This window comes from Lucilia cuprina, chromosome 4 (assembly GCF_022045245.1).
Source record: "Lucilia cuprina isolate Lc7/37 chromosome 4, ASM2204524v1, whole genome shotgun sequence".
NCBI classification, from domain to species: domain Eukaryota; kingdom Metazoa; phylum Arthropoda; class Insecta; order Diptera; family Calliphoridae; genus Lucilia; species Lucilia cuprina.
In genome coordinates this window covers 1,336,409-1,356,176 of record NC_060952.1, presented here as the reverse complement: position 1 = coordinate 1,356,176, position 19,768 = coordinate 1,336,409, and the positions used below count along the sequence as shown (strand labels likewise).

The following is a 19,768-nucleotide window of genomic DNA, read 5'->3' as shown; positions in this document are numbered from 1 at the left end:
ATATACATTTAGTAGATATTGACAATTTTGGCAGCCTGTGCTGCATGTGTTTGCGCGATTATTTTTAAGAAGGTCATTCGATATTTTATTTGAGGTTTATACATCCATTGTAGAAAAAGAGGCATACAAAATTAAATAAAAAAAATACTTACAATTTGTAATTCGGTCATATATTTCTTCCACCATAAGAATTTGGCGTATTCCGGACCCATAGCAGACATCATATAATAGAAGTACATGCAAACGTGTACGAAATTATTCAATAAATTGGGGAATGTTGCATTACCACCTAGAAATACATAAAATATATAATTTAGTTTATATATTTTCTTTTGTAAAGAAATCAATTTATAATCTAAGGTTTTATTCGGAATATCTAAGAATTAAAATACAAGTATTTTGACAAAACTGGACATGGTTATAATCTTAATTGTTTTTGCTAACTGTCATGATCCATGTACATTTTTACAAAATAATGAAACGTTTTGATCTTAAAACGAAGCAACTGTTACTGTTATAATTTTATTACTTACCGGCAATAAATTTAACTAAAACCCATGTTTCCAAAGGAGTCACTGAATGATGGTAGACATGTAGCCAGGTAATTTGATTCGATTTTTTACGCAACACGAAGAATATTGTATCAGCAAATTCAGTCAATTTTGATAAATAATAAACGTAGCATAGATTTAACATCTGTAAACGAGAAAAAGAAAAAAAATAAAGAATTTTTATTTAGATAATTTTTGAGAAGAAAAATAACTACTGGACACATGGATAATAATGAATTTAGAAAAACTTTTAAATAGAAATGAAATACCAAAGTGCAAAAAACACCAACAAAATATAACAACTAATTAATGTTATTTAAATTTTTGGTAATTGCGAGTTATTTGCTTTTTAAAGCTTTTATTTTGTTTATTTTTCTAATTCTTTAAATCTAAAGTTGTAAAAGACTTCAAACTAAAAAAACATTCAAATATTAAGTTTTATTTGATTTAGTTATAATTAAAATTTAAATGTTTTTGTATGAGAATTATCTTTAAACATGTTTCATTATTTATTTATTTAGACAAATAAGCCGTTAAAAGAGAAAAGTAAATAAAGTAAAAAAAATCTATAATTACTAAAAACCAAACCTTAATAAACATACTTAATATATTTACATATTTTCATAAAAACCACACAATGACTTTTAGAATAAATATTAATTTTTCGATTTTGCCTTTTTTCGTTTTTTTTTTTTGGTTAAAAAATTTAAAAGCATTTACAACGTTTGAAAATTAGTAAATATTCAATGTTGCTTATTCAATAACAAAATCTTGCAATATTTTGTAATCGTGTCCTTGAAAATGTATTAATATTAATGTTTAACGAAATATATCAACAATTTTAATGCAGTCTTTAAAAGCTATTAGCTAAAAATTAGACGTTTTGATTTTCTATTATCGTTACGAAAATTTTTTATCATTTATTTATTTAAAATTGTACAATTCACAATCAAGATTGTTCAGTTCTATAAGTTGTACCTATGTCAATTTTATTAACAATCCTGCAATAATTCGGTTATAACTTGTACACTACTTTATGCTGTGTGTGCTATTTGTAATTAATTATTTAAGTAGTTACTTGTAAGCGAGTGTGAACTTGCATCTAATGTCATTGTCGTGTAAATATAACGAGTTAAAATGCAAACGGAAAACAAGATTTTTTTTAGATTTTAAACAAGTTTTTGCTGGGAATAGCCGTTTGTTGGCAATTTCTATTCAAATGATTTTTATAATGCCAACATCGCTTTTAACTACTTTTTGTTCGAACTTTTAAGAATTTTCTTCTTTTCAAAGAAGGGTTTTCTATAAACATTTCTTTTTTAAATGAAGAGTTATTAGAATAGTTGTAACAGACACACATACATATGTACATATTAGGGTATTCAATTATTCGGGTTTTTGTCTTATTCGGTTTATTCGACAAATAATTATTTGAGGTTTTAATCGAATAATTTAACATTATTCGATTAATCGAATAAAAGAAAACTGGAGGTTTTTTACAAACATTTTCATCTCTTCTTCTCTCTTCCCCTTATAAACAAAATTATACTTTTCAATACGTTACAATGAACTAGTGTATGACTGTTGCTGAAGAACTTATTAGACATATTTAGGAACACAAATATGTTTCTCAATGGCTGTAGATGTAAAGGCGAGATCATTATTTCCATGACATATTTTCAAGAATCAGAAGTACTGTTATACAAACTATCAAATAAATGTTCTTTATATAGAAAATGTTTAAAAAATTAAGAATATTAAATTTTGTGGAATATATACATTAATTTAACTGTTAAAAAGTGAGTTTTTCCTAATCGATTAATTGATGGAAATTATTTGGTTTATTCGTTATTTGAAATTTGACAATTTTCATTTATTCGAACGATTAATCGTCAAAAACTAATCGATTAACCGATCGACGATTAATCGTTTGATTACTCTAGTAGATATACAGCAAGGCTATGAAGCAATTGTTTTAAGAAAGTTAATATTCTTAACTGAATTAGTCCAATTTATATAAAACCTTAACCTTGACGTACAATTTTAAAAGTATATTTCTTGCGAGGTCTTTAACGTTAAATATTTAAAAAGATATTCCGAAGAAGTAAACAACTAATAAAAACAAATATTTGAAAAGTTCCAACCCAATATAATTGTTTACCTATGATCTTATCTTAAGTTTTTCACAAAAACCAATATTTTGTGTGCATTTTTTATTATGCTAACAGATTAGCCACATTTCAAGGGCTCGAGAAAATTTCTTTAAAAAAAAATAACATTCTGTTAAAATTTAATTGTTACTTAAAGCGCGTTTTAATATTTTCTACGCAATGTCTTTCATTGACAGAGAACTATGAAATTAGATTTTGTTCTTCCTTCTTTTAATTTTCATTAAATCACAATCATGCATTAAATTGTAAATTTTTTAATCTATTAAAAATAATTTCAAAATGTTTTTTTTATAAATATGTAAGTAATTGGGTGATTAGTAAAGTTATGGTGAGTGGTAGAGTGAGTCGTAAAAAAGCGAACACTACAAACACTAAACAATATTTATCATAAAATGCTCATAACGTACATATTTGTACATAAATTTAATAATTGTTATTATTATATTATTAGTTTTTTTTTTTGTTAATTTTACTACTCTTAAATGTGCAAAGATAAGTTGTTTGTTTGTCTGTTTGTTTTGAACTAAATAGGAAGTTTGAATTTTTTATATAATAATTATGTATGTATGTTTGTGAATTGAAATAAATTTAATTTTAAATGGCCGAACTTGAACCTTTAGTACTCACGTGTGAAATTTATACACAAACTGGTATTAATCGATAGAAAAACAAAACAACAATAACAAACAACTACGACAAACAAACAATAAATTACTACAACACATATTTTTTTATATAAAAAATATGTATATTTTTTATGAATATTTTTAAATAAATGTAAAATTATTTGATTATTCTACATATTTGGCGCTTTATTGTAGTTTTTATTTGTTTTAATATTTAAATTTTGTAAAAGAAATTTAAACCGAAAATACTTAAATATTAAATTTAATAGTTAGATAAGATAATGGTTAAATGTTTATGCACATGTTATTATTAATATGCGATTCTACTTCTAATTGCTTTCAAAACAGCACATTTAAATAAAAAATTGTATAATTTCCATTATTTTTAGAGAAAAAAAATTTTAAGAATTATTTAACCGTGTTTTTTTATAAAAACAACTAATGTTATATAATAATTCTTATGACCATTGAATATGAACATATATGTTTGTATGTAATCCTATTTGTATTTAAGTTTTCGGTTAATTTCAAATTCATAGATTTGAGAATTTATGAGTTATCCACTTTTTTAAATAAAAGCATTAGAATTTCTTTTCATCATCTATTAATTCACTTGAAATACTTGAATATAATTATTATTATCATATATTGTTGAATTTTGAATTAATTTGGTATTAATGTTAAAGTATTTCTATTTTTTTTTTTGTGTTTAATTAAAGAACTAGAAAACAGAAAAGAAAGAAAAAAGGTTGGATAGATGAATGAGTTAAATTAGCAGAAGTGCTGTTGTCAAACGTTTGAATTTTTAGATACAAATAAATTAATTGTATTTGTAGCAAAATTGCAAGAGCGGGTTTTTGATATCGGGTTTGGGTCTTAAGTCTTTTGTATGATTATTAATTTTATCATGTGAATCCCAGTACCGCACACGCGTACAACTACACTTGCATCTATACTTGTACTACAGCCTTTCTTAAACTTTAGCATTATAATGTTAGAGAGATAAATAAACAAACAAACCAACTATTGCAAGAGATATTTTAAACATTAATAACAAATTTGAGGTTATTCATTGGTTTTTATCATAATTTGTTATGAATCATTTGCACACATACACACACACAATATTGAAAGTGTTTTATTGCCGACCGGGTCTTTGAAAATTTTGCTAGTAAGTAAGTAGTAGTAGTCTTTCTTTGAATAGTTAATAAATGAGATGCAAATAAACTAATTTTTTGTTTTGTTTTTTTTTTTTTTTTTTTTTTGACAAACTGCTGCTATCTACATACATATCCATATATACAACAGGTAGAGTAGGTACAACTAGTATGTAGTAGATGAAAGTCAACTAAAAACATTTAAAATGAAATAAATGAAACCTCTTTGGAATTACCGCAGCTTCAGTTAACCTTGAATTTAAATTATGAACGAAAAGAAAGAAAAACATTATAATAATGATAACAAAACGAGAAAAGAGGATTTAAACTGAAAGTTGAAATTATTTAAATTCTTATTGTGGTATTAGCTTGGCACGTTCCTACTTTTTTTGCTTGTTTCTTTGTTTTGTTCTGGTTCTGATGACAAATGAAATATTGCTTGCACTTATTCTTTACTACTAAATTGACTTACTCTTTTCGACATTGGACCGTCACTGTAGTCCACGGGCTGACACTTAAGATTGTAACTTAGCCAACCTGCCACTAAATGCTGCAAAAAATAAATACAAAAAAAGTGGTAATTAATTACAGTTAATTGCACTGAACTTTGAAATTATGAACTTTGGATATTCAAAGTTAGCTTTATTTCAGTTGAAATCAGCGTTACAAAGTTTAGAATAATTATTTTTATACTTACTTCATAAAACATGTACGCACTGATGGCCACTTGGAATGCATTGTAAATGACAAGTGTACGTCTTAGCTGGAATGGTTTACGATCACGCATAAATAGAGGTCCTATCACCAGAACCCACGACAAATATATACCAACTAAACCGAATGTGTATAGCGGGTTATCCATGAGAGGGAAACGTTTGGCTCGAGGATCTAGAAGAAGAGGAAAGTATTTTTATTTTTCAGACTAGTTTTTTATGAAAAAATAAAATTTGAAATGTGAAATGTGTGATTTGTGAACTGTGATTTGTTTTTAATTTGTCTAAAGAATAAGATTTATAGTTAATGAACATATCGCTCATATACAACAAGACTGTTAAAACCAAAAATGGGGGATTTTTGAACTGGGTACTCAAAAATATGAGCTATTTCATATAGTTTCCATTTTTTTGTTATTTATATATTAAAATTTAACAAACATTTTATAAGAAACATTAAATTAGTTGAGAAACATATCAACCCTCTACTATTTAAATCAGGTATCATTTTGCCCTACACCACTTTTTGTAGTATTTAAAATACTACAAATCACAATGAACAATCTTTTTTGAGTCATTACTTTATTGTTGTAAATTATCGATGTATGTAGCGATGTCCATCTATCTGTATGTTTGTTTACAACTATTTACTGATGGTCCCAGATACCTTTGGGTTCCAAAATCTTGTACAATTCTATTAGCTGTGCTTAAGAATACATTAAAATGGGAAATTTAAATTTTATAATTCGTTTAAAAACCCAAGCGTTATTTTGGTTATTCTCTCTTAGTAATTACTACAAATTATTTTCATAGTAAACAAAAGATCTCTTCCTCAGTTTTAAAAACAAACTTAAAAAACTGAAAACTTTTATCAGAATTTGTCATTCACGGATGCGTAAGCGTTTTTTATCATTATTTTTATTATTATGATTATATTATTTTTATTGTTTCAAACGAGTGACCATAATATTTTTTAATTATGTGGAATCCATACAAATACAAACAATAAAAGATCTTAGACATTAACTTGTTCTTAGAAAATATATGGACAAAAAAATCATGTAATATTTTTGAACCTACAACATAAAACATAATTAACTTATTTTAAGAATTTTCAAATACAATAAAACAAATAAAGTTCAGTGAATACAGACAATAATTCTATTGCTTTAAGTTTGTACTACGAAAACAAACAAATAAAAAAATTATTTAAAAATATTTTTAAATATTGTCTAAAACCCAACGAACACAAAAGAATGTTGAACTCAGTCGCAGGGTAGTCTGTCGCAGTTATAGTGGAAGTAGTAGAGCGCGTATAATAATAAAATAATTAAAACACTTTTATTAACTTAAATACGTTTTAATGAGGTTCATAATTGTTCAAAAGCAAAATTAAAAACGTACAATAACAATTCAATATACAACAAAACAAAAACCAAACTAAACAAGAACATCTTATAACCATTGACATTTACAAGGTTGTTATAAACATTAAAAATTATTTATATTATATAATTTTGCATTTTGGTTTTTTTTTTTTTTTTTTAATTTCATACTTTTTCATTTAGAAGTTTACATTTAATTGCTCTCACATTCATTGTTGTGTTTTTTTTTTATTTTTTAAAAATACTACAACAGTTTTATTTCCTTAAATGTGTATAAAAATAATACAAGTTAAAAAAAGATTTGAACCTACAAATCGTTTTTATATAGTGAATAATTAAAAAAAAATTCCCTTTTAAATCATTTATGAGTTTTTAATCTGTTCTAGTTTAGTATTTCATTGATTCAATTGTATTAAAATAAATTAAAATATTGATTTACACTGTTTACAATTTTGTTTTATAAATTTTCTAAAAAAAATTTAATCCAATGACATTTCTGTTCATAGTTTATTTATTATAAAACAAATATGAAATTCTTCGATTATATATGAAAATTTCTATAATATATTTAGATATGGTGTAGGAATTTGTTGAATTTATGTTTTTAATTTATTGAATAATAAACTTAAAGGAGTACGTTCAAGACTATTTATCTCAAAACTCTATTAAATATGTATTACTAACAAATGAAAACATTTCGCCATTATTCCAAATATTTATATTTCACACGGAATACAAAATAGAGAGTTATTTTACTACAATTCAAAAAATCTTATGGCCTATGTGTCTTTTAAATTGAAGTAATAAATTTTTCAAGTATGTAAACCCCTTTTATAAGCTCCAACCCCGCGATAGATAGATAGACCTAGGGTTCTATAAATAGACTTTCGAATAATGGAACAATCGACTTTTTGTCAAAAAAAGTCGAAGTCGATTATTTTGTTCCAAAAAAGGCGATAACTCGACTATCGACAAAAGCTCGAAAATAGTAGAAAAAAGTCAAAAATAGTCGACTTTGCATAAAATGCAAAATGTTGAAAAATCGACTTTTAAATAAATGAAAAAAAGTCAAAAAGTCGACTTTTCGTTTCAACTTTTTTGGGAAACTTTTGATTTTTGTGTGTGAGAGAAGGAGAAAGAAATATCAACCATCTCTTTCTCTCACACACAAAATCAAAAGTTTCTCAACAAAAATTTCCCAGTGTGAACCAGGTCTAATTCAGCGAATGGAAGAGAGTAAAACACAGTTCTCTGACTGGCTTTGCTTGTTTTTATACATGTTCGTGAGCGTAAAAGAAAGAGTACAAGAGAGAGCTCATTGCGTAACGCTGTTCTAATTAGTCAGCATTATTTTATAATAAAAAAATTTAACTGAAGAATTCATTATTTTACATAATTAACATGTAAACGAAAGTATCTTAATTGAAGAATTCATTATTTTACATATTTATCAGGTAAACGAAAGTGTCTTAAATCATGACAATTTCTAATTACGACATACAAACTGGAAAACTGTTAGTTTGTGTGAAAATAATGTTAACAACATACTGTTGAATTGTTGAAATGTTTAATATGTTTTTCTAATTAAACTGAGTTACACAATTATTACAGAACAAAATTCATGTAATAAATGTTTACAGTTGTTTATAGGTATTTGTTTCTTCTTTTAGTAGGTAGATTAAAAAATAGTGAATAATTAAGAGAAATTACAAAAAAGAAAATAAAAATATTTTTATAAATATAAATAAATAATGAAATAATTATTGAAATTAATTAATTAACCAGATAATATTTTGTTTTGTAATTATATTTTATTAAACATCACTATTAATACTAATTTAAACTAAAACTTTATCAATTAATTTGTGTAATTATAGCAAATGACTTTTAATTATATAATCAACAAGAAAATTCATGAAAATGTTATTAAAAAATTCCTAATAATTCCATATAATTCCATAATTATAATTGATTTTGCTTATCAGCACATTTAGATATTTGTTTGAAAACATATTTACAAATTCATTTCAAAAACATTTTCTAACAAATAAAACTTTAAATCATTTTATACATACATACGCACATACATACACACATATATAGTAAAATCCATTCAACAAGAAGTCTTCTTATATTTAATATTTAAAAATTCATTTAGAACAAATTATAAATTATAGGAAACGGAACAGTTTTTGAAGGTCGTTGAAATTTAATTCTGTAACATTTCAATCTTATATAATTTCACAAAAACAAAGTAAAAAAAACGTGTTTCTGACCATTGTTAAGTAATATTACATTTAAAATAATTTTATATTATTCCGAACCTGTTTATTATTGATCCTGATTTATAAACGATTATTTCAGGTTGATTCTCTTTTTTGTATTAAGATCTGTCACAAAGAATTTATAATAATATTTATTTATAAATAATTTTTTAGAATTTAAAAATATTTTAAATTTATTTGTGACAACGTTTGAGACTATGACGCGATTTTTGTTTATTTATTTTGTTTGTACATAATTATATTTTCATTCTTTTGAATAAAATAAAGAAGATAGGTGTGAAATAATCATATACATACTTACATATACATATATGTAAATTGATTAAAAGTTTAGAATTGAATCAAGTTTTTAAAGAACTTAATATAAAATTAGTTTTCTTTTTTTACTTCCTCATAAAAGAAAACATTGGTATGGAATGAACTTAGTTGGTTAGTTTTTATGTATACATCAAATCGCCTCTAGGGCATATTGTGCACTGTTTTAACAGTGCCTCAGGTTTAAATCGACCTCCATTCTAGACTAGAACACTAACCTATCGGAGGTCACACTAAAATTAACTTATATTCAGTTTACTTTATTACAAGATATTGGAAAATAAATAAATTGATTTTAAGTTTAATATTAAAATAAACAAATTATTTGTTCTACAACCAGAACTCGAACGACTGTTTTAAATTGGCGTTAAGATCAAAAATAAAGCCTTTGGAACGGCTTCTGTGAAAGATTTATAATATCAACATTCTTTCTAATTTCAATGAAATGAATCTTTAAAGGATTCATTTCATTGAAATTAGATTATTACGTTATAGAACTTTTGTTGTTTTTTTAACCTTCACTATGATGGGGAGGGTATTATGCTGATTGTGCTGATGTTTGTAACACCCCAAAAGTATAACAATCGGCTTAGAATCACTTTCTGAGTCGATTTATCTATGTCCGTCCGTTCGTCTGTCTGTGTGTCCATGTAAACCGTGAGCGCACGCTACAGGTCGCAATTTTCAAGATAATTTGATGAAATTTGGCACATAGTCTTTTTTTGGTTCAAGGACGAACGCTATTGAAAATGGTTAAAATCGGTCCATTATTTCTCCTAGCCCCCATACAACCGTACCCCTCGAATCAGGCCTTTAGGCTCATAATTACGTTAAATGTTTTATAATGTCAATAAAGCAAAAAATAGTTTTATAGAACTATAAATGGCAATACTAATTTTTATAGTGATCGGGCCTCATTTGACCCTAGCCCCCATACAAACTCCCCTTCAGAAAATGACTTGAAGGTCAAAATTAACTTATAATTACTAATTACTGACTGGTGTAGGGTATCATATGGTCGGCAATGTCCGACTATAAATTCATATTTGTTTTACTGATATTTCTTTGAAAGTGAGAATATTGACTGTAGTTTTGAGAAATAGTTGAGGCAATTACTTACCCGCTCACTTACAATAGCAGGTTGAAATTTTGTTTGACTTTAAAAACCCTTAGTTTTTTATTATGCGTCAAATAAATGTTTTTACACAGAAAACTTTTTTCTTTCCGTGCATATAAAAATAACGCATAACCACTTACTTTTCAAAGTAGACATCGAAAAGTAAGTGGTTATATATACAGTTATCTGCACGCCAAAATTGATCTGCTTACATTCTGTAGGAATCATTGATTATGACTCTCTAAGTCTTAGAGTCAAGTCTAACATTGCTGTCATATCGGGCTGCGGTATTGTACATTGTAAAACTGGACTTATTATTTTTTAATTTTAAACGATTTTTTGCTATATATGAAGATTTTGTCAAAACTTTTAGAGGTTATGTGAAAATTTATTAAAATTTTATAAAAGTTTTACTTTAAAAACCATTTAAACATAAAAAGCATTCCAGCTGCTTGAGAATGTTCAGTAAAATTAAAAAATAAATTATCTAATTAATCTGTTATCGCTATATCAAAATAATCGACAAATCGTGATACTGCATGTATATATGTATGCTTACAATTGAATATCTTTATATTTTATTTAAATTACACTGTGTAACAAATTTTATTAGAAAATCCGAACTTCTAGTTGCATTTAGTTTAAAAGAACAATTTTAAAATTCTATTTTTTTAATAAAATTAGAACATACAATGGTTTCTATTCTGAAAATCTGGAATATTTCCATTTATTTGTGTGAAATTAAAAGTAATTTCTTTGCAATTTCCGTATTTTTTAATTGTCCTAAAGTCAATGGAAAAATTTAATTACAGTGATTTAGTTTTGTAGTACTTTTCTGTTGTTTTGATTTCCGTTTTTGTTTTAATTATTTGTTGTTGTTGTTGCACTTAAGTTAATTAATAATTTTCATTAAACGTCATGGCAGATCTTAATGTGCTAAATCAAGTATTAATTCATTCATTTACAATAATAATTTAAATGAAAATATTTAAATTAAATCTAAATTGCATCATATAAATCCATTTAGCTATTGCGAATAGTATTTAGTACGTATTACATTTAATAATAATCATTTGTTAATAACTAGTTTTATATTTAATTTTTGTTTACAACAACCCGATTATTTGCATGTATGACAAAACAAAAGGTGGGCAGTCAGCAATAGATAATATTAATTGGGGTTCATGTGTTGGGAATTCCCGGCATTTAACAATGGAAATATACAAAACAAAATGTATGTGTGTATGTATGTATGCATGTAAGTGTTAGTATTAGTATGTACGGGGATGTGTAAACCTACCGCCAAAGTCCTCTTCAACCAAATGATAATATCTTTGGATTAATCCAGTGAAATTTTTGGTCACATAGTGTGATTTGAATTCATCTATAGCAATGCTTGCTATTTCGGCAGCAATATCAAACCCTGATGTAACGTTGCTATTCATTTTGATTATTGATGTTGTTGACGTTTAAGACGAATTAAAGATAAATAAACACTTTTTAATGTTTCACTTGCTTTTTTGGCGTTTGTAAAAGGATTCTTTTTCTATTTATTAAAACAAAAACAAAATAGTTGTATTGTGCTATAATCGCATTATCACTTCCTTTTGTATTTTTGAGATAATTTCAAAAATTCTTTCGTTTTGTTGTCTTGTGTTTTTTTTTCTTGTTTATTTAATATTTTGTAATACACTTGCAAATGTTGTAATAATACTAATATATTATTTGCCGAAGTATTTTTTTATTTTTTGAAATCGATAATTTCCGTTACGATTAAGTTTCGTCGTTAGTTTGTTTGTGCTTATTATATATTTATTCGTTAAATATATTTTTATGCATTTACAATATTTTAGTTTAGTAGTTTTCAAGTTATTTTGGCCAGACCGAACCGTATGAATTTTTATGCTCAACTGACTTCTAAACTTCTCAACCTGCACAAGATAAAATAAGTTTTTGAACAACGCTCAAGACGCTGTCTATCAGCCGCACTAATACAATCAAACCGAACACACACACACACATACATCAATGACATAAACAATTAAGCGATCTTTTCAAGACATGATATAATATCGATAAAGCACACCGATACATACTTGCTCACCACATTATACACCTTAGTATGAATGTATGTATGTATTTTTAAGTAAACGAGTAACTAAGTAGAAGATTGTACTAGTTGTGTTTAGCTAAATATTCAGCAGCAAGTAGTTTTACTCGCAGTTGTATTCATTGACTTCGAAAACCGAGGTGACGTATGAAGTCAAGTCAAGCTTAACTTAACTCAGCTAGCTTCCCATTTAAGCTTTAGTTAAACTCAAGGTATAAAAAAGTTCTTTTGCTTAAAACAACAATATTTTTACGATTTTGCATATGTGTGAATGAAGAAAAGCTTGTTTTACTCTTTAACACTAAGAAAAAAATACGAATGAAATCGAATTTTTTATATCAACAGAACTCACTCACACACACACACACTCTCGTACAAATTATTTTAATTTTAAGTGTTCAAGTATTTGTGGTTAGATTATGTTAGATTTCCCTAATAAAATTTCATTTAGAATTCCAACACAAACATAAAACAAAAACAAATACAATTATTATTTGTATTTGAAATAAAAGTTTAGTTCGGTTCATTCAGTGTCTGTGTGTATGTGTGTTGGTGTGTCTGGGGATTTTATTTGTTTTCCTTCAAAGTTGAAAGACTTTTTGGCTAGTTCCCTAAATGGTGTTAATTATTTAAACCCTGAATTTATCAATAAACTCTTGTATTGTATGTACATAAGTAAACAATAATTGTATATCAAATTTAATTTATTTAAATTGCATATTTAAATGTTCATAATTAGTTAAATAATAACAAAACTATGTTAAGTACAAGAGAAAATAACATATACATATGTACCTTCCTACTAACTTGTACATAGATACATATATACATATGTCTATGTAGAGTACATTAGGGTGGTATTATTTGTATTTAAAATAAAAAATAATAATTTTTTTAAATATTGGAAAATTTGGTTAAGAATATGATACAGTGTTTACCAAGGTAGAGTCATTTATAGATAGAGCGTTGGGAAATTTGATAGAGAGATTTTCGTTTTAACAAAACTTGTTATGTGAAATTTCATCACTCTATTGATATTTAATGTCACGTTAAAGGCATAGATAAACTGACAGTCAGACAAATGGACTTAATAACCACTAAGCTTATACAAATGTTTATGTAAATATGTAAGTAAAAAAAGTTACCTAACTCAAACACCGACCTGTAAGAAAATCACACCAAGGTTAAGTCTGGTAGTATTTCTTGGTGCAAATTTCATCTATATAGTGAGACTTTGATTTTATAAGTTCACGTGTCACTTGACACGAAATTGAACATATTTAAGTGTAATTTTAAAAATTGTCAATTACAATTTCAAATAATTGTATTTCAAAAAAAAAAAATTTATTAAAGTTACTTTTAATTTAATGTTATGTTATGTAATTAAAAATGTAATTGTCACTCTCCAAGATCCATAAAAATCTTCCACTAATAATTCGATGTCTTACAAACAGAATGTAAAAATCATTATCAAATTATTTGTTTTTTTGATTTCGAAACAAATAATAATAAAATAACACCCTAATTCATATGAATATACATAAGTACAATGTACATATATACATATGTAAATAATTATTTTCAACTAATCATATCATGTCATTTTCATATTTAACTTAAAATAAATTCCACTATTTTAATCAGCAACACAAATAAAAAACAACCAAATACAAAAATACTTAACAATAAACTTATTTAATTTTATTTTTTTAATAATAATGAATCATGTAGCATCAACACCAAAATATTATAAATTCAGTTCAAAGTCTAACTTAATTTCAAAATTCCAAATAATAAAACAAATAGAAGAATATTAAAAAAATTGTTTTTATTCTTCATAAATTCAATTTGTTAAAATCCTGAAACGTAAATATTTTATTGTATAATTAGTTGTATAATTTTAAACAAAATAAACGATAATAACGATGCTTGATTATAGTTAATTAAATTATAAAGAAAGTAAATACTTTTGTTGTTTACGAAAGTCATCTAAAATTTACTCGAAAAAATTACTCTAAAGTTTGAAATTTTTATACAAGGATCCTCGTTATTTTAGCTAAAAAGTATAAAATCTTAAAAGTTATTTGCTTAATTTTTTTTGCGCTTTTATATTAAAACTTAAATTCTACAATTGGTAAAAAAATATTCCATAAATACTTACAACTAGACGCATTGATTGATAATCTTAATTGTTGTAATTGGATTATGTTGCAACACTTAAAGTGTGTGCGGTCCATTAAGAAATCATGTACGAGCAATGATCATCATAAATATCAATGTCGTATGCGGATATTTATACTTTTTAATTTTAGCAGCTACGAGTACATTTTTAAACGTACCACTTATTCACTTACCAATTTGGACCTTGTCATTAAATATATATTTTTGTTTGCTTGTTGGTTTGAGTAACAATTAAAAAAATCTTGATTACAAAACTAAAATACATGTAATATAAATGGTAGCAAGAACATTTAACCAAATATTATATGAACTAAATAATGTACATGTAAATTTGAGTATAAAATAATAATAATATCTTTCTAGAAGTGTACATACATATTTGTGTATGTATACACAAACATATTCACGTAAAATGCTGTGTTATGTACCAGTATAATTAAACCTTAAATAGTTAAAAAAAAAATTACACATATGTATGTATTGTCTGTCCATTCAGCCGAAATATCACAAAGATAAAAGCCATTGACCAACAAACAGAACGTCATTCGTTAATATTCTCTCATAACTTTTATTTAGTATCAACTTGTGACTTTGAAGAATTTGGATTTATTTTATTTTTATTTTGCAGAATTATTATAACGAAGGTTTATTAAGACTTTGACATTGATTCTTAAAAGCAAATTAAATAAACAAATAAAGAAACGAAACGAAACAATGGATAGTTTGCAGTAGAATAATGTCTAGGGTAGCACAAAAATACACATACATATTAACATTTGCCCACATTAGTGTAAATAGGTATACATATATACGTATGTATGCGTGTGCAAAGTAGTGTGTCTAATTAAAATATAGAACTAAATAAAAAGCATTAAATTGTTACATAAATAATAAATTTTAAAACAAGTTTCATTTAACCCGTTTAAGTAGCAAATAGTACAACTATTTAATTGAAATTTAACTCAAACGCACATAAATTTCAACACACACATACATACATTAATCTTTTTTTATACAAATGTATGTTTCTTAAGTCTTTTGATTTGAAACCGGCATTTTCTGAGTATTATTATTTTTTAACTTATTTAGTTGTTCTTTAATCATTATAAATAGAATTTCAATTCAAAATTTATTATATATATACATAAATATATATACATATTTTTAATATTTGTTATATGTATTTATTTGTCTAGATTCGATTTAGTTCACATACATATGTTTAGAGTTGTATTAATATATAGTACACACATTCATTTCAATAGATCAAAGATCAACATTTAAAAATCTATGATTTTTCTATTGTGCTTTTTTTTAAATTGTATTCTTTTCTGCAAAGGGTCGTTTGTATTCTTTTTAATTTATTCGTTATAATAAAAAGAAATAATTTAATGAAAACGAAATTATTTCTTTGCATACATTAAAATAAATTATATTTTATACTAAAGTCGAAAACTTTTGTTAGAAAGTATTATGTTTTCCTTTCTAACAGATAAGGTGGGGAGAGTCTCCTTTGTATGAAGGAAACAAAGTTCCATTCAGTTTCCAACTTAAATTAAAGCTTAATTGATTCCAAAAAAACAGTTTTTCAAAATGTTTGTGCTGGCGACAATATTCGGTTAATATTTTCCAAAGTAAAGCAAGTATGATATTACAGTCATGCTAGACCGACTATATAATACCCTACATCAGTTAAAAAATAAATTTTATTTAGTTTTCATAATAGTGCGTTGCTTCAAATAAGCTATTTATTGTTGAATGAAATCGTGGACATTTAAGTCATATTTTGAAGGGGGTTTTGTATAGCGTCTAGGCATGATAAAATAATAATAGACCGATCGTAACCATTTTCAATAGGCCTTTTTTTATTGAATTATCTTCAAAATTGCGACCTGTAGTTTGATTACAAGATTTACATGGACGACACTGGACACGTTACAAACATCAGCACAAAACTATTAAACCTTCTGCACTAAAATGGTGTAGGATATAAAAATTACGACATACTACTATACAACCGTACATTACCTATTGTGAATTAATTTAGAAAAAATTATTTCTTAATTTTAACCTACCCCCTATTGCTTTCGTGGCAGTATTTTTTAATGATTTTTTTTTTCATTTCAGTTTTTGGGAAATATTTTTCTCAAGATTTTTTAAAATATTTCGCTATTTTGCAACAAAGTGATGGTTATAATATAAAATCAAAAGTTGATAATTTATTTAATCGTAAACTCGTGTGTCTTCCTGAAAAACAACAGAATTTATTTCTTTAAAATAAAAATGATTTTTTTGTTGAAATAATGCAGTTTTGTTCCCCCTAAATCTTAATTACTCCCTCCTCCTATCATGCTAATATTTTGCATATCGAATAAATAAAAAGTTTATGTTTTAATAATGCGCTATGCAACGCTCGTGGACAATATAAAAGAACAACTATTTAACTTTTTAAAGTTAACACTAAAAAGTCGCCAGAACTCATTCGCTCTCAATCCACTTTCTAAAAATCATATCTAAAATATAATTAAAATAACTTTAACTTTAGAAAAGCTGACAATATCAGTCTTAATTAATAAATAGTGCTGGTTTTTTTTTATTAATTTAATTTAAAAAATCAAGTATTTTAATAATTTAAAAAAAAATTAACATATTTGCAATTCGAAGGTAAACAAACAGCTTCACATCTATTTTTGATTTCGTTGTCATACGATTTATTTTATTTTTTTATGTGGTTAGCAACATTAAACTTAAGAAACAAAAAAATAATGTATAATATATTTCATTCTTATAAAACAATGCAATTGCAAATTATATTCTAAGATAAATTAATGAACAGAGACCGGATTTTTATGGATGCGAATAAAAATCTTAACGCAGCAACATACAATACAATATATATGTGTGTATGTGTCTATATTGAAAATTAAACATAACTTTGAAAATATTTATTTTTCAACAATTTCACTCAGTGTTTGCATGAAACTCTGCCTTTTTGTTCTTTAGCTGAAGATGAAGTATTAACACACATAAAATTAATAATTTACCAAATACTTGTTGTTAAGTTTTAAATTTATTTCTAACAGAAATGAGTTAATTAATTTATTTATTTTTAAAATCGATTCAAAAGTATAAGTTGCCATACGGCTAAATAGGTTTTACATAAATGAACAATGAATATTTGGTATTTTTATCGTGAGAATTCAATAAACACGTGTATTTGTATTTATATTTGTATTTGCAAATAACGGTTAATATTCAATTTGCTTATTGCTTTATTGTGTTTGTTTCTTAAGTCTTTCGTTTATTTGATTTACATTTCTTATATTATGATTTAAAAAAAGCTTTTTTGTTTACTTTAATCTTCTTTATTAACTACTAATTAAGTTTGAATTTAAAACTTTATTAATTTTCACATTAAAAACATAATTTAGTTTTATTTAAATTTTCAACGGTTTTGTTTGTATTTGCAATATGAAAAAAAAAAACAAAAAAATTGCAAGCTACTAAAAAAGTTGTGAGTTTAGGTCTAGGTCTAGGTCATAGTTGATTCATTTCTGTCTTTATATTTAATGTTGTTTGCTATGCGGAAGTAAATGGAGAAACGTAAAATGCCAAAAAGTACCGATATTTCCGTTTGATATACTGTCGTTTTGTATGTCTAACAAAAATAATGTTATTGATTTTTTTATATAAATTTTAAGAATATATCAATATAAGAAAACCATTAGAGGATGAGCAAATTTACATTTTGATATCATAAATATATATATACATACTTGATTAATGATCATTTAAATATAAACTATTTTAGCCACATGGTAACTACTGTTAATAACATTAACTTTGTTAGTTAGAATTAATAAATTTTCGTCAAAGGAAATGCTCCAATTTCTTGTTGTCTTAAGTAAGTTATAATTACAACAACTATAATAATTAAATCTTAAGTAATAAGGAATTTTTCACTTACTATCTTCTAGAAAGTACTAGTATCAGTAAATTGTTTATAGTTTATTTGTTTATTTACTTTTTTTTCTCTCTCATAAATATTCCACTTATTTTGTGAACATTTCTCACCTTTTTGTTGTTTGCTTCGAACTCTAAACAATTATTACCGTTGTCGTTGTCGTTATCATTATAATTATCATTATCGTTAAGTTATATTTATTATTTCATTCTAGATTTCGATGTGCGCAAATACATCGAAAAAATTCAAAGAACAACTATTTACTTACGTCACAAGCTTTTTATTTTTTATTACTTAATTATACTATAAAATGGGCCTTGTTTATATGTATTAATTTGTAATTATTTTTATTAATTGTAAACAAATAAACACACATATAAACAAATTTTCATATATGTATATTAAAGAAATTATTGAACATCAAAAGTACTTTCCTTTAAATTAAACTATAAAGTACTTAGTACCTACCGTTGGATTATATTGTGTAACAAATTTTAAAAATTATAAGTAAATCAGTATTTGTTTGTTGATATATTTACTTAAAAACTCTGATAATAGGAAACACCGCATTCCTATTATCTAATTGCAATTTATTTTTATTTTTTAGTCGTAATAAAAAGAAATACGTTAACAATTACAAGTAATTTTTTATTGGTTTTTTTCTCTTACTGTTACAGTTAGTTCATAGTTTTATTTTCGATAATTGTTTTTTTTTTTGGGTTCAAAAGATCAGTGAATAGTTATACATGTATTACACGTGTTAAAATTCTGTAGAAAAAAATAAGAAAAGTAAACAAATTGTTTTGTTTATAGTATCCAATTAATTGATTTTAATTGCTAGTTAACAGTTTTGCAATTTATGTAATCTGAAAGTGTTATTATTTGCAAAATAACTTCCATACTTCCATACAAAACATTGTAAATAAGTTTTTAATTTTCTCTAGAACAAGGTAAAAATGTAGTTAAGGAAAATTGTTTGAAATTTATTTATTTAACCCTTAATACTTACAGTTATTTATCTTTTACGAAATTTCATGTCAATAAATAGAAAATAGATTAGTTCAACTAATAATAGTTACTTGCGTCAATGTGGGGACTGGTTTTAACTGGGGCGGGACTTACCCTTACTTTGGAAATATTTAATTAAAATAATTAAGGTCATAACTGATTTGACAGCAAATTCAATAAGAAAT

The 19,768-nt window shown here is 25.2% G+C and overlaps 1 protein-coding gene across 1 annotated transcript in view; it reads right to left on the bottom strand.

Annotated features, from left to right (window-relative positions):
- LOC111690535 (elongation of very long chain fatty acids protein 7) overlaps positions 1 to 12,235 on the bottom strand; it is a 17,736-nt gene extending 5,501 nt beyond the window's left edge. The window contains exons 1-5 of the mRNA XM_023453036.2: positions 11,621 to 12,235; positions 5,203 to 5,393; positions 4,978 to 5,055; positions 534 to 696; positions 153 to 289 (exon numbers count right to left, since the gene is read on the bottom strand). Of these exons, the coding sequence (XP_023308804.2) occupies positions 153 to 289; positions 534 to 696; positions 4,978 to 5,055; positions 5,203 to 5,393; positions 11,621 to 11,765 (714 nt within the window). The 5' untranslated portion in view covers positions 11,766 to 12,235. The remainder of the gene's footprint in view (positions 1 to 152; positions 290 to 533; positions 697 to 4,977; positions 5,056 to 5,202; positions 5,394 to 11,620) is intronic.
- Between the last annotated feature and the right edge of the window lie 7,533 nt (positions 12,236 to 19,768).